Source organism: Rhincodon typus, chromosome 21, assembly GCF_021869965.1.
Source record: "Rhincodon typus isolate 14 chromosome 21, sRhiTyp1.1, whole genome shotgun sequence".
Taxonomy (NCBI): domain Eukaryota; kingdom Metazoa; phylum Chordata; class Chondrichthyes; order Orectolobiformes; family Rhincodontidae; genus Rhincodon; species Rhincodon typus.
In genome coordinates this window covers 29,523,069-29,547,207 of record NC_063352.1, presented here as the reverse complement: position 1 = coordinate 29,547,207, position 24,139 = coordinate 29,523,069, and the positions used below count along the sequence as shown (strand labels likewise).

At 42.1% G+C, this 24,139-nt stretch overlaps 1 protein-coding gene across 2 annotated transcripts in view; it reads right to left on the bottom strand.

Annotated features, from left to right (window-relative positions):
* The window catches only part of llgl1 (LLGL scribble cell polarity complex component 1), a 105,103-nt gene that overhangs the window by 24,715 nt on the left and 56,249 nt on the right, over positions 1-24,139 (bottom strand). Inside the window, exons 6-15 of one of the 2 annotated variants that reach the window (XM_048609305.1) lie at positions 17,845-18,007; positions 13,158-13,287; positions 11,416-11,470; positions 9,539-9,693; positions 8,693-8,910; positions 6,638-6,705; positions 4,117-4,270; positions 2,232-2,336; positions 1,217-1,509; positions 290-443 (exon numbers count right to left, since the gene is read on the bottom strand). In XM_048609305.1, coding sequence (XP_048465262.1) covers positions 290-443; positions 1,217-1,509; positions 2,232-2,336; positions 4,117-4,270; positions 6,638-6,705; positions 8,693-8,910; positions 9,539-9,693; positions 11,416-11,470; positions 13,158-13,287; positions 17,845-18,007 — 1,495 coding nt within the window. Of the gene's footprint in view, positions 1-289; positions 444-1,216; positions 1,510-2,231; positions 2,337-4,116; positions 4,271-6,637; positions 6,706-8,692; positions 8,911-9,538; positions 9,694-11,415; positions 11,471-13,157; positions 13,291-17,844; positions 18,008-24,139 lie in introns of both variants that reach the window. The other variant, XM_048609304.1, reaches the window with a different exon arrangement.

Below are 24,139 nucleotides of genomic sequence, written 5' to 3'. Positions count from 1 at the left end.
AAAGTACAAACCTATTAACATTTTCCATGAATGAGTGCATTATTATTGACTATGTAAAAGCACTGAACAAGTCAAAAAATGTCAGGAAGAAAAGTTAAGGATCTCTAACACTTTAGTCTAATTTCATCTCCTCTGCCAAAAATGGCACCATCATAGAAATTTATAAAAACAGGAGACCACCATGATCATGAAGTTTCTTTACAATGACCGGAGGAACAAGTTGAAATGTATTTCAGCAGGAGCGATTCACTAAACAGACAATCCAGTTTTTACCCTCCTTGTGCAGTACCTTGCTGGCAGGGCTGCTAGGAGTCAGCCGTTTCTTCCCAGAGACTCTGCTTTTTCGTATCCTCCTGAATGACTGACGTAACGACTTTTTCAGTGATTTCACCCGGGAAAGTGGGCCCTCCATTGCCAGAGAGTCATTTGGATGCAGTGTGCACCTGCCAACCCAATAAACATCAAACTGCTATATTTCTGATTGGCAGGACTGACAACTTGACAAGTCTAGGACAAGGCTAGCAAGATTGAAAAGTAGGACAGAATACAGGGAGGAAATGGGTCATCTAGGAGATGAGATTTAACTTTCCTGTATTGCTACTGAACAAATGGAATAGCAGGGAGGGAAATGGAGATTTCTTAGATCAGCAAATACAAGAGCAATGTCTACAAAGTAGATTATAGAAGTATTATACGATACATACTTCAGCCCGATGGCCTACAGTGGCCCAGTAGTTGGAATCATTTCATTCAATGCCCATCCTTATTTATTCTGGATTAGGTTAAGTCACAGTTCCATTAACCACAAATGATTTAGAACTGTCTGACATTGAAGGCCTCTTGCCCATGGTCAGGCTGTTTTTTTTTTTTATAAAATCCAACCCAAAAGGCAGGAGTAAGGGAGCAGTGAGAAGAGAACAGAAGCATTATAGGTAAAAATCAGCATTAAAAAAAATAAAGATTATCAATTCTCTGGGGATAGCTTTCAAAAAGCCACAAAAATCAAGAGATAAAAATTAAGTTGCTGAAACAATTTATCATAACCTACAGATTAAAAAAAAAATCAATCCTATTTAACAAGGATGTTTAGGAGGAAGACAGCAAGTTACGAAGGTAACTAATCTGGCATCAGCAAGCAGCCTTGTTCTTTTACTACCACATCTTCAACTTGGAGAGGAGGAAAAATTCAATCTGCACTAAAATCTTCGGCACAAACCTGGCTAATACTGCCTGCTGTCTGTAGTAATCAAAGACACCAAAACCATGACTGGTGCCAAATGCCACAAGCTGCCATTCAGTGTGCAGAGTCACTGCCGTCACAGCAGCTGGTGGAATACACTGAACCAGGAAGCTTGGCTGGAAGCCAGGTGCAAAACTGACAAGACCACTTTTCGGGATCAACCGGTCATGACCTTTCCACGTGAAACCCTCGCGGTCCTGAAGGAGGTCAACTGAAGAGAGGCTGATCTTTTGTTCAGACTTTTCATCATTAAATTCCATAACTAGAACCTGAGAATTTAAAACAAACATTTCTTAAACGGTATTTTTAAAAGACAGACAATTTTGGTCACAGAGGGATATCAGGGAAACTTTAGCTTGCTCTCTCCATGCATGGTGCCTGACCCACTGTGATTTCCAGCATTTTGTTTTCAGGGCTTGGAAACTTCTCCTTCCCAGATGTCATGGTCAGTGTCAGCATCAAGTTCTCACTTGAGACAAAGTAGACCACCCAGGGAGAAACTATTTTAGAAGCACTGCCCTCAGTGCTGGTAAGAATAACACAAATGATTCAATACCCCCACCACAGTCACACCATGACTGAGTAGGATCATGATTAGAAGCCAGTTTAAAATGAGAAGTCATAGCATGACCCCAGGGCAGAAGGAATGGATGTGTCTAAAATGAAAGAATCTTACAGCCTATCAGTATCAGCTGCACATGCATGCCAGTCCAAAGAAGTAAAAACTATAACTACAGAGTCACCTCAGCAATTTTAAAATCATTTCTGTTCAATAAAAAATTTGCCTTCAAGACAAATGACCAGTCTTCTATTTTAATGTTTTGAGACATTGGAGAGCAAGTCACTCCCAGTTTGTCATCATACTCAATGGGGACATATCAGGACTCTTGGCCAAGAAACAAGATCAAATAGACTCAAACTTCAGGCATAATTTCAACCCAAAGACCATGCATTTCACAATGTTAAATAAAGACGTCCAATGAGTAATTACCTGTCCTGCTGTTCCAGCAACCACCAGCTGACTGCTGTATTTACACAGGGAAATTTTCTGAATTCCCAGTCTGGGATCATCACTATATGGGTCAAAGCAGCCAACCTGCAAAAGGGCAAATATCACCACTAAAAATAAAGAAATAATAAACTTGCTCAGACAGTCAGGGACAAAATGATAATGCATACGCTCTTTTACTCTTCTGGATCTTTGCTCTCAATGGAAGTTTGAGATTTCAGCTCTTAATTTTGTACCCAGCACATGATCAGAATTATAGGATTACATCCAACTTGATTAGAGGGAAGGGCAGAATTTTTGTATGGCCATAGAAATAAAGAGCTCTTTGCCAAATTGCTCAGATCATTAGCCTCACTCTGTATACCAAAGACTCAGACTCAACTACTTTTAAAATCAAATTTATTGATCTAAAGTAAAGCATTAGCCACTTCAATGATCCTGTCCAATGATCCTAGCATTGCCTAGCTGTTAAGAATGTTTTGTAACAAGAACTCTCGAACAGTTCTGCTGAATTTAACAAATTTCATGGAGGTTTGCATCCACGTCTCAAAATGCAGCTTGTTAGCAATATATCAAATCATCTCAAAAGGGCCTATAGGAACAACCTGCATCAAAGTAGGACATGGGGCTTTCCACTTTGACCTTTTGTCAATATATCATCAAATCTAACTCCACTTGCTTGCATATTCCTGTGATCTTCAATAACTTATCCAGTCTGATTCCGTGTCTCCCACATTTCCCAAACTCAAATGCGCCCCTGTTCAGTTTCCTTCCACTCAAGATTTATGGCAATGAACAAAAGGGGCCTAATCACATTCCTGGGCACTAAGAAATGCACCAAAGTGTCTTACTGGAGCGTTATTCTTCACCCATGTCTCCTCCCAGCACATGCTTCTTTAATGGAAAAATTGCATCGAAAATTTAATTTTCCCATCAGCTAATACTTTCCAATGCACTAGAAACAGCAAATCTTCAGATTCAACGGAACCACCTGTAATTACAGTCACTGATATACAGCACAAACAGACCCTTCGGTCTAACTGGCCTATATCAATCAGATATGGTAAATAAATGTTGTCCCATTTGCCAGCATTTGGCCCATAGCCCTCTAAACTCTTCCTATTTATGCACTCATCCAGATGCCTTTTAAATGATGCAATTATACCAGCCTCCACCACTTCCTCAGGCAGCTCATTCCATATATACACCACCCTCTGCATGAAAAAGTTGCTCCTTCAATCCCTTTTTAAATCATTGCCCTCTCACATTAAACTTATGCCCTCTGGTTTTGGACTCTTCCCACCCTGGGGAAAAGACCTTGGCTGTTCACCTTATCCATGCCCCTCGATTTTATAAACCTCTAGGAAGTCAGACCTCTGCCTCCAGCACTCCAGGGAAAGTAGCCCCAGAGTATTCAGCTTCTCCCTACAAGTCAAACCCTCCAACCCTGGCAACATCCTTGTAAATCTTCTCTGAACCCTTTCAAGTTTCACATCATCCTTCCTATAGCAGGGAGACCAGAATTGCACACAATATTCCAATTGTGGCATAACCAATGTTCCATACAGCTGCAACATGACCTCCCAACTCCTATACTCCATGCACTGGCCAACAAAGGCAAGCATACCAGATGCCGCCTTCACTATTCTGTCTACCTGTGACTCCACTTTCAAGGAGCTATGAACATGCACCACAAGGTCTCTGTTCAGCGACACTCCCCAGGACCTTACCATTAAGTGCAAGTCCTGCCCTGATTTGCCTCAGCAAATGCAGCACATCACTTAACTAAACTCCATCTGCCACTCCTCGACCCATTGGCCCATCTGATCAAGATCCATATTGAACCAGATTAAAAAAAACAACTTACCTTGCGGAATGGAGGCCACTCCTCCTCCCCAGACTGTGGAAACCCTTCATTGTGGTCTGCCTCCGTCTGGAAAATACTTGCTGTGGTCAGTTTATAAAGAGATTTCAGTGACACACTGGATGCATCCCAGAACCGTACTGTTCCATCCTCATGCCTGAGAGCAAAAGGCGCAATGAGTAAATTGCATCCTTGTTTGATGCTTGTACTAGATGTTCATCTAAAAGATCAGATTTATTATTATAATATAATTACCAATTTTTACCGTGGTGTCTCACTACACCAGGGAAGACCACAGTAAGTGCAAGAGAACGTAACTCCCCAGACAGATTTAAAAATAAAACCCGGCCTGTTCCCCTTTGGGAATGGCTGAAGAGAACTCATGTCCATATCAATAATACTGCCTTATCTATGAGGTCAGTAAGTCATTTTACATACTTTCCTGCCAACTTTCTCATTCGACAGCACAGGTTTGTGCTCAGGCTCAGCAGATACTGACAGGACTCAGTTCATGCAGCCAGTAGTGTACAAGTTAAAGCATTCGCAAATTTTTGACCACTGGAAAAAAGTCAAGAGCCTGTGACAAACAGGCTTCCACGTGCATGTTCGATACAAGTCACTAGATAGCAATCAAGATCCAACAATGCCAGCAGTGGGACTTTCTATATTCAAGGAATAGCATAGACAGTCCAAACCCATGAGGACAACAGCAGCTGAGTAGAAGAATCAAGCCCAGGATCTGCTGTAGAAGACCAAATCTGCTCAGGACCTTGTGCGATCCAGTTTATGCTAATTTCAGAGTCTGATAACTAGTTTTGGACACTACTCTTGACTTTGTATATCCAGCAATTCACTTCCCGTCTCCCCAAAGTCTGTCCACCATCTACAAAAAGGCACAAGTCAGGAGCAATGGAACTTTCTCCACTTGCCTAGTGAAGTACAGCCCCAATAATATTCAAGTTAGACACCATTCAGGACAAAGCAGTCCAGTTGAACAGCACAAAGCCACCATCTGCCATGTTCAATCCCTTCATCACTGACTGTAGCAGTGCGTACCATCTACAAGATGCACTATATCAACTTAAGACTCCTTTGACAGCACCTTACAAAACTGCAACTCTAACTACCTTCAGACTCAAGGGCAGATGATGCATGGGAACACCTTGACCTGCAAATTCTTAAGATCCATACAATCCTGAATTGAAAAAAATACCACTGTTTGGTCTTTGTCCTGGAATTCTCAAGAACTGCACCAAATCAAAGCAGCAGCTCACCACCTCCTCTTGAGAGAGGAGGGTCAGGCAATAAATGCTCACCTAGCCAATGACACCTACATTCCATAACAAAAAAAGCTCTGGAGGTGCCTCTGAACATTCTTGATAAGACAAAGGTCATCCTCCAGCCAAAACTGGGCACAGCTTACATCACAGTTCCTAGTGCTACAGCTGCATGTCATCGATGAAGAAAGCTGATCACTTCAGCTACTTTAGTTATCATGTGCCTTCAAGTCAATGATGCTAGGCTTGGAAAATCTATGGAAGTTCCATCATGCGAGTTCCTCTTTTTGGAAACTACTCAGACAAGTCTTCATTCATCATCTGCAAATGGACAGAAAAGGGTGCAGTCTTCCTTCCAATGCTCCTCTACAGCTGCAAAACTGGAGTACATAGCTCAAACCAAGCAAACTCAAGAAACACCATCAGCACTGCTTATAGAAGATATCTTGTCACCTGGATGGATCACCACATTAACACAAACATCCGCCATATATCCTAAGCAAAGAGGCAACCATTCTCTTATGGCAACTGTCACAATGCTGACCACTCTTTTCTAATGCACACTCCACAATCTTCACTTATGGTCAAAGATCACCAGGTTCAGTGGAAACATATCAAAGCCACCCTATGGGGGGTAAGAAGCTTGCTTTAAAATTGCCTTTGACCTGAACAGCTGGGAAGAGTTTCCACTGGACCACCCATCAACAAACCCTGGTTCACCAAGATGCAGCTGACTTGCAACCCCTCAGATGATCAGACTCGGACTGATTCTCGATCAACTACTTACTGTGCAAGTTGCTCTTAAAAATCCAGTTTTTCTCAGGTTTGTATTTTCCCCTTTACCAATTCCTTTATCTTCACTAAAATTCACTTAGGCCTCTTCTTTTTTCCTCTTACGCATCCCCCACTCCCCCACACCCCAACTGTTACTCAATCCGTTGCGAGCATCCTTGTCACACCAAAAGGATCGCCAAAAAGAAACACTAATGGCTGCTGCAAGTGTGAATTATGGTATGAGCACATTATGCTATGAGGCCATACAACAATGACCACAGGGGAAAGACATCACTTTCATAGCTGCAGGAAGGATGTGGAGAGAAAAGAAAAAAAAATTACAAGTTAGGGGCAGGAGAGACAGAAGTAAACCAAGTAAAACTGAATACAATACAATGCAGTTTGCTAAATTTAAGGATTTTCATCACAAATCATAGGTCTATGAAATGAAACCAGCATGGAAAATCCCTTACCCAGTTAAAAGTAGTTCATTACAGAGGGGTTCTGGAGCTAGATTCTTCCCACCATTAATTGGCCACTCCTAAACAACAAATTAGCATAAAAAAGTTACCAAATACGCAAGGAACTGATGGTAGATAAAAGTGACATTTCAAAATTCACCAACTAAAGATAGAAAGCATCTTACTGAAATCAATTGTGATTAAATGCAAGGCAGACTTCAGATTTTTGCAGGTTTAAAGGAAAGCAGTGAATATAAAAGCAAAACAAATATCTAAATCCTGTTTCGGGCACTGGGGAATGCAGATTGGGAATGGCTGTTTGGGGGCAATTCCCCATCTAACGTGTGGGAATCTTTCAAAAAAAAAAAAAAAAAAAAAAAAAGCCTCTTGATTTGAGTTCAGGACCAGCACGTTCCTCTGAAAAATGAAGGATAAAGTTGGCAAAATCCAGGAGCCTTGGATGACAAGAGAAATTGAGAGCTTAGTCAAAGAGGGGCACATGTAATGTCTAGAAAACTGAAGACAGACAAGACCCCTCAAAGAATACAAAGCTAGCAGGAAATAAACACAGAATTAGGAGGACTAAAAAGGGGCCATGAAATGTCTTTGGGAAACGGGATTAAAGAAAATCAAGGCATTTTATAAATCAGGAGGGCAAAAAAAGAGGAAATGAGATGGCTGTGGCAAAATTGGGTTAAGGAGAGTCCAAAAGGATTTTAAATATATTGAGGAAAGGGCAACTAGGGAGAGAATATGGCCCCTTAGAGATCAGCAAGGCTGCCTCCGTGTGGAGCTGCATAGATTGGGGAAGTACTAAAGTGAATATTTTGCAGTGTTTACTGTAGAAAAGGATATGGAAAATTTAGAACGTGGGGAAATAAATAGCAACATCTTGAAAAACATCCATATTACGGAGATGGTGCGGTTGGACGGCCTAAAATGCATAAAGGTGCATAAATCCCTGGGACCTGATCAGGTGTACCCTAGAACTGTGGGAAACGATTGTTGGGCCCCTTGCTGAGATATTTGTATCAGATAGTCTTCCAGCACCTCTACTGTGGCTAAGTGGGCTAGCGTGGTGCCATTATTTAAGAAAAGATGGTCAGAAAAGCCAGGAAACTAGACTGGTGAGTCCGACATTGGTGGTGGGCAAGCTGTTGGGATTTGGAAAGGCAAGGACCAATTTTGGATAGTTGACATGGCTTTGTGCGTGGGAAATAGTGTCTCACTAACTTCCACCACTTCCTCTAGCAACTCAGTCCGTACACTCACCACCCTCCGCGTGAAAAAGTTGCCCCTTTAGGTCCCTTTTAAGTCTTCCCCTCTCACCTTAAACCTATGCCGTCTAGTTTTGGTCTTTCCTCGCCCCTCACCCCCATCCCCACCCCAGGGAAAAGATCTGTTCAGCTTCTCCTATAGCTCAAACCCTCCAACGCTGGCAACATCCTTTGTACATCTTTTCCGAGCCCACTCAAGTTTCGCAACAGTATAGAAATGTCAATAGGGGATGTAGATTTAAAGGTAAACAAGGATTGTTTAAAAAGGAGTGGCAAGAGGCATTTTCTTTGCACACAGGTGGTGGTAATTGCCTGGAATGCACTGCCAGAGGTCGTGGAGGAAGCAGATACAATAGTTATTTTTAAGTAGTCTCTCGACAGATATGAATAGGGAATACAGACTGCGAAGAGACAAAGGCTTTCAATTTAGAAAGGCATCGTGTCTTGGCGTAGTATTGGTGGACCCGCTCCTGGTGTTTTTTTCTTTGGTGCTTGGACTCAAAAGAATAGATTAAAGCAAAATTATTACAAAACTGCCAGACTTAAATCAGCCCACTATCAAGGGTCTAAATCTTACAGTAGCCCCAGCAAACTTGGAAGAAGTCTATCATGGCTACATCTAGGTGCATTAACAAAGTAATTTAACTTTTAAGTAAAAACACACTGGCTTCCATAAGTTGGACTGTGTATAGAGAGCTCAAATTATCTTAGCACAAGATTATTACTGTAACAATATCAGCTGGTTTAGAAAAAGTCCATGCATTATCCCATTTTTTTGGTTGTTACTCACCACTGTTGAATGCTGAGGGCTCTGCTGCTTCCCTGCACAGATGAGTCTCTCCCAAAGTTTGACTGGGATATTGGAAATATGATAGGAACACGTGATGGCAGAGGAATGAAGTGGTGCCAGATAAGGTGGAGTAATAGTAGGCCAACCTGCAGTGTGTAGGTCCACTGCCACCAGTTCTTCCTCCACCAGCACTAGAAGGACTGTGGGGTTGTCATACTCTGTACAAGGCAAACAAAGTCAAATCACTGTTTGCATCAGTTGGAAATGCGTAAAAGGCAGCAAATCACTAACATTTTGCTACCAGTTTTCTGATCAAAGTGTACCTCCAAACCCAAAAACACATTAAGTTACAACTTTAACAATTATCAGTTTTGACCAATAACAGGTTCTTTATTAAATACTCTGGAAGACAAACTGCCTTAACAAAGAATGACAAATGGGAAACAAACCAGTTTATACAAAAATACACAGTTCCTCTCAATTGAGGATGCTGGTCTCCCAGCCCAGGCATTGAAACCACATTGTATTTAGCCTCACTTTCCAATCTGCCTCCCACTCACACCGAATTTCCATTACCTTACTAATTCCATTCCAACACATGTTGGAAATCACATTTAACTGAAAAGCACTCCCCTCACTTATGGGAATCAGCTTTCCAATCATATATGCCTCACTGCAAACTGCAGAGATGCACAGGCCAAAATTTCACTGCATAATAACAATCCAAAGCACCTGAAGATTCCAACTCCTTCACACAGTGCAACACAACCCAGCACTAGCTCAGCTCTCTCCTGCCTAATATACAGGCTTTGAGTCTCAAACTACACCTAAGAAAGAGACCATTACCTTGTTCAGGGTCAATGTTATGCACAGTGAAGAAGTCTATCACTCGTGAGGTGAAGTCCAATGTTACTTGGACCTTGCCCTGCATTATGGTGATACAATGCCTGTCTCCATAGCTGGCTCTTGGCATCCCACCACTAAAGATTACAAAAGGGCTCCTAGAGGAAAAGCAAATACAAAATAATTAAGATCCAAAGACGGCATAGGGCATCTCCCAAGCACAAGCACCATTTATAATAATCCATTCAACTCTCCCATCTGTTGGGCACAGCATAGAACAAGGCCAAATCATGACACTCTCTGCAAACTCCTTAATGATACTTGGACTGTGAAGGGCAAGTGTCAGTCAAAGCATGCCTTAGCACAGGTTATTTTAGATAAAAGAACATGGGGCCTAGGAGCAGGAGGAAGCCAGATGACCCTTTAAGCCTGCTGTGCCATTCAATAAGATAATAGTTTCTGGTTGTGGTCTCAGCTATACTCCTCATTTCCATCTTAAAGGGGAAGAATGCTTCTTAAATTGTGTTGCCCCAGTTTGAATCTCAACCACAAGAGGGAGCATTCTCCAAGTACCCACCCTATCAAGAATCCTCAGCATCTTGTTTCAATATCATTTCTCATTCTAAACGCTAACAGGACCAACCTGGTCAACCTTTATTCATAAAGTAAGCCTTCATCCCAAGGAATTGATTAAAACTTCTGAACTTTAATGCAATTACATCCTTTTTCAATTAGGCAGTGCAAAACTGAAGACCACATCTGGAATGTTGTGTATAAAGTCTCTGTATAGCTGTAGTAAAACTTCTCTACTTGTATACTGCCCTTGCAATGAACTTATCTTATTTGACTTCCTAAATCACCTGCTGTATCTGTAAACTAATTTTGGGTATTGTGTGAATCGGGACATGCCAATCTCTCTAAAGAGTTCTGTAATCTCTCTCCCATTTAAAATGGTAATAGTGTTTTTCTGTTTTTCCTACTGAAGTGGGCAAAGGCAGACATCAGATGGAATCTCAAATCAGCAGGGGGCTCAGCAGCCAATTGGAGAACTTCAAAAAAATCTGTGCTAGCTCCACTGGGAAAGGTCAGTTGATTCACATACCAATCAGGCTGTGGTGAGATCACTTTCAGGCCTTCAGCTGGAATAGAGACCCTGGGGGCAAAAGTCCTGTGTAGCAGAGGGCTGCCAACCAATCCATGGCTGCTGCCAGAAGAGCAAAGCCAGTGTTCTAGAACTGTGGAGACCCAGGGCTAAAATAATGGATTAATTTTAGAAGAGGGATTGCATTCTTGAACAGGAGACAGCCCCAGCAGGCTGCCTGATGTCCATTCCTTTGATCAAATAATGCCTTAGACCAATAACCACTGCCTCCGCACAACACAGCAACAAGTGGATCACACAAGTTGACCACTACAAGTAGTCCTCAAATGGCCATTTAAGGGCCTGGATTGGTGGCAGAACAGGAAGACTGACCACGGACATTCCTAGCAGAAGTATGGCAGCAGGGCCTGGGTATGACACCACTCTGCTTAACTGCATGCCTTTCCAGCCTTCAAACATGTCCAAGAGCAAAATAATTCTGCCCAAGGTTGGGATGACCTACTGGAGGAATCACCTGGCCTCATGCCAAAAAAAAAGTGACCACAAGCAGCACCCATGGCATCAGAGCTCCCCCTGTAAATAAATTCCCCCTGTAGGGTTAGAGAAAAAGAATAGGTCAGCATAAGCATGAGATTTTCCAAAGAAAACACCTATGCTGGCAGTGCCACACAGTAAGGTATATGTTCATTCTATTTCCAGTCTTTAGCACAGCAAGAAATTAAAGCGCACAGAAAAGTCACTGGTTAGTGCTTTGGCTTTAGGTCAAAAAGATACTTACCCAGTTTCTGATGTTCTCCAAAGTATTTTGTTGATAGCTTTGCAAGGGAATGGACCTGAAAGAAACAAAATTTATTCACTAAGAAAACGTGTTAAGACATTAACACTGGTGATTTTGTAATGAAATCAGTGTGACAAAGTTCCTGAAAGAGTAATTTTGAAGTTCTCAGAATTAAAAAAGGGGAAAGGATCTGGTGTCAAGATACTTTAACTCACTGACTTTCTAACCCAGCATTTACCCCTTCCCGTGGAATCAGCTGGAGCAAATAAGAAACCAGAGACTGCTCAGCACTTAGCTAGAGTTGATTTCAGTTACAGGCTGTGCAGCCCACCCACAATGAGGCTAGACAAAGCTGCAATGACAGGGTATCACTCATTGTTAGTTTTTAAAAAGAAACAGTCCTGAATCCCAGGCAAAAGGAAGGGCCACCAGGGGGAATGGCAAGAATGAAACGTAGGAAGCATCATTAGGCAGTATCAATTGGATTTAAGTGAGACCATCTTAAAAAAGGAAAGAAGGTAACGACATTCAGAAAGGCCACTTTTTTGCTTCCCAGAGTCCAAAAGTTATATACTGAAGATTTGGGAAAATAAAAAGGAACAACGGCAGTTATCAGCATTATTGCAGAGTCATCTATTTCAGGTTAGAGATAATGGTGGGGGGAGTGCAGTAATACAAGTTTATTCAACTGGACAATAAAAATTTTGATCCTTATGGAAGAGAAAAGCGACAAGGAATAATGATTTCCTGTATTTCTTGCAAACAGGCAGAAACCCATTTTTTATTTCAAAAGATAATGATCCAGTGGGAACCCTATAATAGCAGACCAGAGAACGACACGCATATGCAATAAAACCATTTGAGGCATTCCCAAAGCTGAAACTTGTCCAGGATAGCTGGAGGAAATACCATTGTTCCCCTGTGGCCCACATCTGTGCTATAGCTGTGCAGTCCAACTGATGAGGACACAACATTTCAACACCTTCCACAGGCACTCAGCCACCAAAAACACTTCCACCTCAATATACGCACACTCCTTCCTGCAAACAAATCTTGATCATATGCCAGTGCAACTTTCAAACATGGAACTGCACTAATGTTTTCAAATCTGAAAAGCGAGCTATGCAGAAAAGCTGAAGGAACATGCAAACTACAAAATAACCAAATCAGCAAGTCTCAACATTGTGGAAGAACACAGCCACATTTTTCAGGAAAAATAAGATTGTTGTGGAAGTAACAGGAAGCAGCCACTACAATGAAGTGTTATCAGGTTTTGCAATTTCGTACAAATTTTGAGCCCGAAGGGCCTTAAAGAGAATTGCCAAGTGGATGTGAATCTCTGCAGGACACCAAGTCACGTTGCTTCTAAGAAGTCATGTCCTTTAGTCAATCTTCTGCCTCCCCCAGCAACCCTTTACTGTAAAGCTCATTCGTCCAAGACAGCCATTCAAGTGTAGACAAGAACCAGCTGCAGTGGCAGTAATCCCCAGCTTTTTCAATGGGAAATATATTCAAAGCTTTCATAACCTCTTCCCACACAAACTAAAAAGAACCTAATTCAGTTCACATTTTTTATTTATTCATTCTTGAATGCAGGACTTGAATGTCATTGCCACGTTCTTATTTGTTCAAGTCAGAATTACAGTCCTCCGCAATTGTTTCTAATCCAAGACAAGCAAGACAACTAGATTTAAACAAAGTAAAAATTGAACGTGGCTTACACCTTGTTCTGATGTACTCACCGTAAGGTACAGAAGAGGTGAGGGGTTGGGTCTTGCACCTTGAACCGCTGATTGGCCACACCATGTAGCCTCCGTCACTGTGAGAGCTAACAAACGTCCTGCTGCTCCTCTCCCAGCTTATGCTCTCGAGCTGCTACAGGATAACAATCCTCAATCATTAACCAACACCATGCATTGTCCAGCACTGCAACTTCTGGTCTCACTGTGGCACTTAAATCAATAGTGGAAAACATGATTCTTAGCAAAGATACTGTAAAACCATGCCACACACCTGCTGAACCTGTCTTTTCTAAGAAAAAAATCTGGTAATTTTCCTTTGTGTCCTAATTATACTTCAAGGTTGCACATGCAATGTCTGGGTATCTGGGAATCTTGAAATCCTGGAGCCTCCAGGATGAGGGGGATTGGCAAACAGAGGAAGGGGATTAAACTGGCTAGAGAGTTTGATGACATGGCAGATAGGCTGTAGAAACAAATACATTCTTAATCCATGCTGCTTTAAGAAGAAAGCTTTCCAGTTTTCAATTAGAAAGTGATCAACATTTAAAAAGGGACAATTCCAGCTTGGGGCTTATGGCTGACCAAGTTTATAGTCTCTTTGAAAACGCTTGTACATTTGTGATTTTCTTCTCCTTGAACAATACATGTGATACTGGAAAGCAACAGAATCAGTCGCCATAGACTGAATTTTACTGGCTGAAATCTAAATAGGCTTCAGTAAGATATGCAAGTCACCAGTTGGGCTATATTACTAACAATATGGGCAAGGACAGCAATTTACACTCCTGATATACCTCAATGAGCTACTACAGAGTTGAGGTGAAAAACAAAATACATTGAAATGCCAGATAAACAAGGCAGAAAAGGAATGCAAGTTCATGAACATAAACCCTGCCATTGATTTGGACTGAATGCCTGTGCAGTAAATACAATTCTGAAAGTTGGTGGTTGAGAAACTTTAGAAGGCAACAGAACCACTACATTTGCTATCTAGAAAAATGGGAGAAGTAGCTATATCGAGAAGTAGTTACTTAAAGCCACTGAAGTTAGTACGGAGTTAAGAATCCAAAGGATGATGTGCTGTTCCTTAATGTCTTACTGAGCTTAATTTGAACATAGAAAGAACTCAAAGTGGGAGTGGGTTGTGCAACTTAAACAGCAAGGAGAGCACAGACTTGCTACTTTGCTGAACACTACAGTTCAGCAAAATGTGATCACTCAACTATCATTTGATCTCTGCAAGAGGTAGAGTGGATCATGATCAGCAAACATCATGCCAAACCAAATGTACAAGCAAAAATCAATGAAAGGAATGCTCGAGGTTTAGAATAGTGGTGGAGTGAGAGGTGAAGAGGCAGAGAGTGCATTTTCGGCAGAGGAAGGGAAGAGAGCATCTTGGAAGAATGTTCAGAGCTATAGAAGGAATAGCCCTTTCCCAATGCTTTCAATGTTTTGAAAAGAGTTTTGCATTGTTGGAAAAAGAAAGGATGATCCTTTGAACATACTGCTGCCCTTGCTTCCTACACCAAACTATTGAGGTTTGGAGAGGGAGAGAAAGTATGAGAGGACAACATAGGAAATAGGATGGACATCGAGAAGCCTGACAATGGTGGTGGGAAGTCAGATCCTTCTTTGGAGTGAGGGGGGAAAGTACAGCTGAAGCACTAGCATAGGAGGTGGCAAGTGTCAGAATAGATTGAGCTTGCCGAGATTGGAAGTCATGCCCGACAGCTGGCAGCAGCAGTAGAGAGCACTGGGTCCCAAAAAGCAAACAGTTGCTTAATAAAGTCACCAAGAAACTGCCAAAGAAGCAAAGATCGAAGAACAATTATATACAATGGAAAAGGTGGACGGAATTAGACAGTTCTCGCAGGAAACAGGCAGGGAGTGGGTGCAATCAAAAAAGATAAACTGAGGGTGTGTAGACACAGAGGAAAGTTGAGGAAGTCAAGAATTGGAAATAGACCATATGAACAAGCAAAAGAGGCAGAAAATCAAAAGTAAATCAGAAGAAACTTTCCCATTCAGGGGAGAACAGCAAGGGGAAATAGTACTGTACTGGAAAAAGGTTGACAATGCTGACCGGAGTAGGACTTGAACAAAAACAATGTTCCAAATATGTAGCTTTCAAGGAGTCTTGAAGAAAGAAAGGCAAAGCAATTTAGGAAGGGAATTCCAAAGCCCAGGACAGAAAGAGAGGTACAAGTAGCCACAGCTGGAGAAAGATTGAGACAGTCAGGAGCATAGTTCGAGAGAGACAGGTCACGGAGGGATTTGAAAAAAGTGAGGAAGTAACACTTTTCTTAAAGAAAAAGAAAGTCCATGCTTTGTTGGACTGGGACTCAATTTAAATCCGTAAGTATTGAAGAGCATAGGCTGCTGGGAATATACATCTATAGTGTTATATGTGGAGAAAAATTGGAAGATTTTGAGCTATTTAGACATATTATATTCCACCAAGTTAGAATGAACAAGGTTTCTTGAAAAGTTGAGGTCAACAGCTTAATATTGACTATGAATCCACAGTAATTACAGAAGTAAAATAACTTTGGAAACAACCAAGCAAGCTTTCAGGGAGATGAGAAGGGTTCCTCCCCCACTTAATTGCCAAAAAACTGGACCATGGGGCCCTGTGCTGATGGTTGCCCAGCAGCCCTTTCTAGTCTTGGTTTCAAAAAGCTAGGGGGAAGGAAGAAGTCTTATATTAAGTCTGCAAGTCTCCCTCTTCTCCCCCTTCTTTAGCTGAATTAATTCGGAACCTAAAATTTGTGTTGCAGTATGCTGACTACCTGGTAAACTCAGAAGATGAACTGTGATCATTTTCCAAAGCTTAGGAACCAGTTCAATGTTCATCTAAAATTAAGCTTGCCCAGAAGATATTCCATCAGTCTTTGGTTGTCTGTAACAATTTCACATCAGAGTACAACAGAACCTTGATCAGAGGGACCAATGGGCCAAGGAGTGGCAGGTGGAGTTTAATTTTAATAAATGTGAGGTGCTACATTTTGCTAAGGCAAATCAGGGCAGGACTTATACACTTAATGACAAGGTCCTGGGGAGTGTTGCTGAACAAAGACCTTGGAGTGCAGGTTCATAGTTCCTTGAAAGCAGAGTCACAGGTAGACAGGATAGTGAAGGCGGCGTTTGGTAAGCTTGTCTTTATTCTTGAACTCATTCACGGGATGAGGGCGTCGCTGGCTAGGCAGTATTTATTGCCCATCCCCAATTGCCCAGAGGGCAGTTAAAAGTCAACCATATTGCTATAGGTCTGGAGTCACGTGTAGGCCAGACCAGATAAGGATGACAGTTTCCTTCCCTAATGGACATTAGTGAATCAAATGGGTTTTTCCTGACAATCGACAATGGATTCACGGTCATCATTAGACTCTTCATTCCAGATATTTATTGAATTCAAATTCTACCATCTGCTGTGGTGGGATTCAAACCCAGGTCCCCAGAACATTATCTGGGTCCCTGGATTAACAGTCCAGCAATAATACCACTAGGCCACTTTCCCTTAATTGGCCAGTGCATTGAGTATGCCAGTTGGGAGGTCATGTTGCAGCTGTATGGGACGTTGGTTAGGCCACTATTGGAAAACTGTGTTCAACTCTGGGTCCCCCTGCTACAGGATGTTGCAAAACTTGAGTGGGATCAGAAAAGATGTACAAAAAGATGTTGCCAGGATTATAGGGCTTGAGCTATAAGGAGAGGCTGAATAGGCTGGGGCTGTTTTCTGTGGACCGTCAGGAGCAGAGGGGGTGACCTTGTAGAGGTTTATAAAATCATGAGGGGAATGGATAGGGTGAACAGCCAATTTGATGCTACCCCGGGGTGGGATGGGGATGGGTGGCGAGTCCAAAACTAGAGGGCATAGGTTTAAGGTGAGAGGGGAAAGAATTAAAAAGGGGCCTAAGGGGCAAATTTTTCATGTACGCGGTGGTGTGTGTATGGAATGAGCTACTAGAGGAAATGGAGGCTGGTACAAGTACAAAATTTAAAAAGGCATCTGGATGGGTTTATGAATAGGAAAGGTTTAGAGAGATATTGGCCAAATGCTGGCAAATGGGATTATCTAGGATATCTGATCAGCATGGACAATTGGACCAAAAGATCTGTACAGCTCTGACTCTACAAAAATAACAGCTGGACTGAGAAGCTGTCAAATTCTACCATTTGCTTTTCAGACCATTGGCCAATAAGGATTCTTCTCTGCAGTTTTTAAAATATCATCTCTGCAGTCTTTATTATTGTTTATGTTGCAAATAAGCATTTATGTTGGGACTTAAGAGCATATAGTACAAATTCCAGATTATAGCTGAGGTATTAGCCAGCTTTGCTAAATTAGTAATTACTAATTTACTAAATTAGTAAATCAGGTAATGATTAGTTGCAAAGATGGATATCAAGATGGCCTCCTGCACATAGTCTTCCTGAAGTCAGTTACTGATGATAATCTGTGCTAACACAGCTGATATACATTCCATGTGCCTTGACCTCATTGTCCATATATGCAGATTGCCCCACAGGGGCAAAATTTCCAGGGGAGATTGGAACTGAGATTTGGGAATGGATCAAAAGATAATTCGTAATGGAGATGGTGTTGAACCCAACTCTTCAACAGTGCAAATAGCCCAAAAATCAAATACAAGAGCAGATTATCTCATGGAACCTCTGATATAGGTACCTGGTTGCCTAGAAACAGATTCTCCACGGAGCGTGTTGCCTGGCCCCACAGTATCACTAGGCCTCTGCTGTAGCCAATCAGGATCTTATCTGGATCAGCTGGGTGTTCCTGGAGCGATTCAACTGGTCCCAGAGCTTTCCCACACTTGTAATCATCTGGAAGACTATAACCATAAGATTAAAATTGGTTCGATAATAAAAAAAGCAAAGCAAAAACTAATTTCATTAGTCCCACTAAAAATAAAAAAGCCCCCATGCAGCTTCTTTAAATCACAGCAAACTACTGCACAAAAGTCGAGAAACAAAAAGCAATATTTCACCTGCCGTTAACCTAGGCACCAAAAAAAAAAAAAAAATCAGACATTCTGCATCTTTGCCCCATTGGGGCAGCTGGATGATGTACACTAGAGCCCAACAGCTTTTCATAAAATTACTTAGAACCAAGCAGGGCTACTAAACTAACATGCCTCTGCACTTCCCCAAATTTTAAAGTGCCCCCAGAGGTGGCATACCCAACTTGATCATGACCCACTGCAGCAAAAATTTGATAAGTTGAGGAGGATTTGCCAAGTCAGGAAATTTCCCAACGCGAGATTTATTTTGGTAGCAAAAATCCAAACTATTGCCAAAATCTGAAAAATCCTACAACAGTGCAATGGTGCACTTACAATGGTGGATCACAGTAATTCATGGCAGCAGCTTATGACCACCTTCTCAAAAAGCAATTAAAGACAATAAATTCAGCAACATCCACATCCCATGGAATGAAAAACCAAAGAAACCAAGACAGTAACTGAGGAGACTGGAGGGAAGGCAAACAAAAACAGTTTGACCAAGATGTATTTATTAGTTCAAAACAGTAAAACATTAAACCTACAAAGTAATTTGTGACTTAACCAATTTAAAACAAATGCTTTTCAAATTCTAAAAAGCAGTTTTATTAAAGTTTGAAATCATTTCTGCACAGCCTCATTATTTGAATGTGTGCTGGCTGTGAGGATGCACATCCTTAATCCAAGCACAAATGCTCAAAGATAAAAGTTCGTTTTTACAAGGACTGCTTATTTGGCACCAATTTACATAAATCAAGATTAAAGACTGCAGTCCAAGGATACCAGGAAACAATTATCACAGTCGGCATTTTGTGCAATTTAGTGATTCTAGACATCTGTAATCTGACAGTCTGAATTACAAAACTGATTCATGCTGTTGTCCCAAATTCAACAATGGATCAGAGAACGCTTCAATCTTAAGTGTTATGTGCAAATCAGCGACTTGCTCAACTACAAAGATCAAAGTTCAGTAGCAGTGCGAAAATGCCTTTGTTGCCACTAGCTTCACATTCACGGCAATATAATAGTGGGGTAAAACAAATGCCCACATCTTGGCTCTATCCCAAAGGTCACAGGCCTATCATTTTAAAACGAAGCTAAGTGAGGGTAAATAATGCATTCAAATGTCAGGCAAGGTACAAAACAGGGTTGAGGCTCTGCTCTAACTCACTAGATAAAGTGACAAATATGCACAAATGAGAACAAAAAGAACCCCACACAAACCAGGGGAAGCAAAACTACATTAAATATTATCTCTTCGCTGTTGGCCAGTTGCATTGATTAGCACTCAATTTTACAGAATACAACTCTCTCTCTGCCTTAAATAGAGTAGTCATTGAGAAAAATCAGAAATTTAGGATATTTCCAGAATGCTCAATCCAAGAGATACAGGAACATTTGTAGTTGCATTAATGTCTACATGGTTTTCAGAACACAATGCCTAAAGGGATTCCCAATCCAGGGAGAAGAGCTGCAAACCACTTGTTATCTCAGTCTGTCATTACAGGCTACCTATTGTTAGCCGCCAACAGTCTCCAGTGACATCTATTCACTGCCCCCCACCACCCCCAAGTCAGATTGTTATCCACTCCTTTGTCTGTCCAATTGTTCTTCTGAGTTTTATCCCCACTTGTTTACTCCTTAATCCCTCCCCCTACCCTATCTTCTGCATATACAGACATTCTCCTAGCTACCATCATTTCTGAGGAAGAGTCACTCAACCTGAAACATTAACTTTCTCCCACAGATGCTGCCAGACCTGCTGAGCTTTTCCAGCAGTTTGTTTTGTTGCAAATCATTCTTGTTCATTCCCACCTTACTCAGTGGCCCTCTCAAGTGGATTAAGTCCCACACTAGATATTTTAACTATCTACTACAATACAAAGCTGTACTGAGGGAGTACTGCACTGTCAGGAGGTAACCACTTCGGGGAAGACATTAAGCCAAGGCACCACATGTCCCATCAGGTGAATGGGAAGATCCTCTGGCAGTATTTTGAGATGAGCAAGGAGTTGTCCTCGATGCCCTGACCTCAATGATTGCTATCACAACATGCACAACAATGGGGGAAATGATAGCAAAGTGGCCAGGAGCAGTATACAGTGGGCATAGGCAGTGAAAACATATGGGGAAAGCAAGCACCTGATGTATAAACAGATGATGGTCTCCTTACATTGGTTGAGTGAGAAACAAAGATGGAGCTAGACAGCTTAAAAATAGCAGGGGAGGGCAGGTCCAGAACTTGACAAAGAACCAATAAAAAAATGTAGCAGGGCAGATCTGACACCATTTGTGAAGTATATTGCTGCTGTAGTAGATGCTGCAAATGCGCTTGCTAATTTTGCATGATTGTCAGATATAGAGCATCTTCCCCACTCTGATACCACCCCCTGTAGTCTACTAGAATGTTGCTGGTGGTGGCAATAGCTTGAAGGCGGGGAGGGGAGAGATGGGTCGGCCCATGCAGCACAGCCTGGTCTCCAAGCATCGTGGCTATCCCTACATCAGGACCCTCCTGGACATGCCCAGCATCAAAGCCCTGAATGTCTCACTGTATTATAGGTCAAAAGTCACATGAACCAAGTTAAAGTCCAACAGGTTTATTTGTAATCACAAGCTTTCAAAGCGCTGCCCCTTTGAAAGGTGAAGTGAGAGAGCACCCAGGCACAGACTCCCCAGAGTGGAGAAACTATGCCACATTCTTCACAGCCTCCAACACACCATCGACAACCATGAGCATCTCGCCAAGATCATCCTTATGCCTCCACTTCTCACCTTCAAACCTTAAACAGATGGTGGTCAGCACAACATACAAGGTGTCAGATACACCTTCTTCTGGAAGGAAGAATCTGAGGAAGTGTCAACTTTGTGGAGTTAATTTCACCTTTAAAAACCAAGCTAATTTATCACTTCACCACACATTTGGGATAACAGCTCATGACTGCTCAGCTCACACTAACTCAGTAGTACATCGGTCAGCACACATAACCCAACCCTTCAAACAATGGATGAGGCCAAGAGGAATTCTACTCCAATCTTGGTCAGTCACTGGCCAACGTTCAAAGGAGGACAAATGGGTGATTCTCCATGATTTTAAATATCAGAGTTTGAAGAGATACAGATTTCTGGAATGAAAGAAAAAACATGACTGGCATGAAAAGGTGCAGAAAAAATAGTAAAGACCAATGAACCTTCCTGGCGAAATGCCTAAAGCATGGCATGGTCATATACTACATTTCATTAGAGACATACAAATACATGACAAATCACCCTCACTCTGGATATTAGCACTTAATTTCTGATTTTGTTCTGCATGTCCAGCCTCTGCAGTTCTTCGTTTTTTTGTTCAGTGCCACCCAACTAATTGGGTGGTGTTAAACAAAAACATTCAATATACAGTGCCTGATCTGCTTAAAACCTGCCCGTGCAGCACAAAATTTCTCTACCAAGGATCACCAAGACTGATATGAACAGAATGACCAAAAGATCCAGGGCTAATACAGTCACAAGCACGAGTGGTTCCTGATCTGGAAGGTCTGCAGGCAAGAAAAAGGGACCAGGGCTCCAAAAAAACCTAAAGGAATAGATGGCAGGTTAAAAGAGCACACAGAAATCCAGCAACTCACTGACAGCTATGAAACTCCTGGATTCTTTGGTGCAGTCAAAACCATCCATGCCCAAAGTACCCAAAGGCCAACCTCAGACTGCCAAGAACAAAAAGTGACACTCTAGGTCAGACAAGCAGTCAGAAGTCATTGGAAGAAGGAGCACCCAGAGGAAGTCCTCAACCAAAATTCAATTCTTAACAATGGATGCACTCAATCACATCCCACAGCATGCAATCCCCACCACCTCAGCACACCTTAGACCAATGCAAGGCTGAAAAGGTCTTCTGATAAAAGGATCAACAAAACCACCAGTGCAGACAGAATCACCTCGGAAATATGGTAGAGAAACACTCGATACAAACAAAACCTCATCTGGAAGTAAGAGGGCACCCCAGTAACTTCAACATCTCATGATCTCATCTGCAAGAGGGGAAATGTGACCAACTATATTAACTACAGGTCTTTCTGCTGTCTGCCACAGGGAAGGTCAACGCAAAAACCCTCAACTGTCTCCCCTCAAAAGCTGAAGAATTCCTACTGCAGTCTCAATGCAGATTTGCTCTGTGGAAAGGCACAGCAGACATGATCTTCACAGCAAGGCCAATCCAAAGAAATTGCAGAGAGTAACAGCCTCCATACATGGGACTTTAACCTCTCCAGGTTCACCACTCTTTGGTGAAAGAATGGTCTTCTCAGCTCTGTCCTAAGTGGTCTACCCCAAATCCTCATACTGAGACCCCTGGTTCTGGACACACCCACCATCGGGAACATCCTCCCTGTATCTACCCTATCCAGTCGTGTTAGAATTTTATAAGTCTTTGAGATTCCCCTGTCATTCATTTGAACTCCAGCAAAAAACAAACAAACAAAGTCAGTCAATCTCTCCTCGTACTTCAGACCTGCCATCCCTGGAGTCAGCCTGCTAAACCTTTGCCGCACTCAAGAGCAAGAGCATCCTTCCTCAGAAAAGGAGACCAAAACTGCACAATATTTTAAGGTGTGGCATCACCAAGGCCCTGTACAACTGCAACACATCCCTGCTCCTGTACTCAAAACCTCTCACAATGAAGGAGGTGCCATGAATAAAGGACAGCCCACTGGCATGCTGCACTTGAATTCAGAAGGATTTTGTCAAAGGTGCCACAAGATGTTATTGTGCAAAAGCACTGTGTAGGTGGTAACATATGACCATGAATAGAAGACGGTTTTCTGGCAGAGGGCATGCTTAAGTGGGCCCTTTGCTGACTGACTGCTCTGCCAAATGGACACAGCGTTGGTGCTATTCACGAACAGGTCTTGGATAACCAAAAAAAAAGGACAAGAAAATTCTGAACCGCAGAATTATTGCAGTTACACAGTTGAAGTGAAGAACAAAATCCAGTCATGCCGCTAAAAACCTAGGCAGCTAGGAATTACACATTTCTCACATGTAGCAGGAACAAGGCCTGTGTTAAGAAACAACTACATATTCTAGTGAGTTGTAGAGTCATATTTCCTTGAGCGTTTTAGAAAACATTTACCACATAGGCCCCATCACAATGCTTCACACGCTCTGCAGTGACATACTCCAGTACAGTCAGTACTTTAGGAATTTCGAAGGGGGAAGAAGGGACACTATTTTCCAGCTTGGAGTCGAACAAAAGGTGAATTCGTTTTCCGAAAAACGAACTACTAGCCATAGTGGGACCTACATGGAGGTTTGTAATGAGGTCAGGGCCCAATCTGAAATATAGGCCTAAATGTAGTTACTGCTTCTACAAGTGTTTTCCTATCATTTCTAGAGAATAAAACATCAATTTAAAAAAAAGACGACCAGAGTCAGTTGAGAGAGCAGATAATGGAGTGTGGGGTGGCAAAGTGACTGCCACTAATCGTAAGAAAGGTAGGAAACTGCACATTAATGAAAATGCTGGTCCTTAGCCAACTTTTAGTTATAAGCACACTGTAGTGATTGAAATACCAACAAACATCCTGATCTATCCCCATAAGAAATGGGAGGGGTGGAGGAGAGAGGGTAGTGACATTTGGGCTTACTCCACACTCTAGGAATTTTGCTAACACGACAACAATTTCAGGTAGTTTGCACAATTTATGACCAGGTTTCATTTTAAACTATTCCTCATTTCAGGAGGAAGGTTAAATTTTGCTGCTAAGGTGATGCATAATCACAAATAGGACAGCTTCCTCACATCATAGGAGCAGAGAGGCTGACGTTTCGGGCCTAGACCCTTCATCAGAAAAGGGGGAGGGGAAGGGGGTTTTGAAATAAATAGGGAGAGAGTGGGAGGCGGATAGAAGAGGGATAGAGGAGAGGATAGGTGGAGAGGAAACAAACAGGTCGAAGAGGCGGGGATGG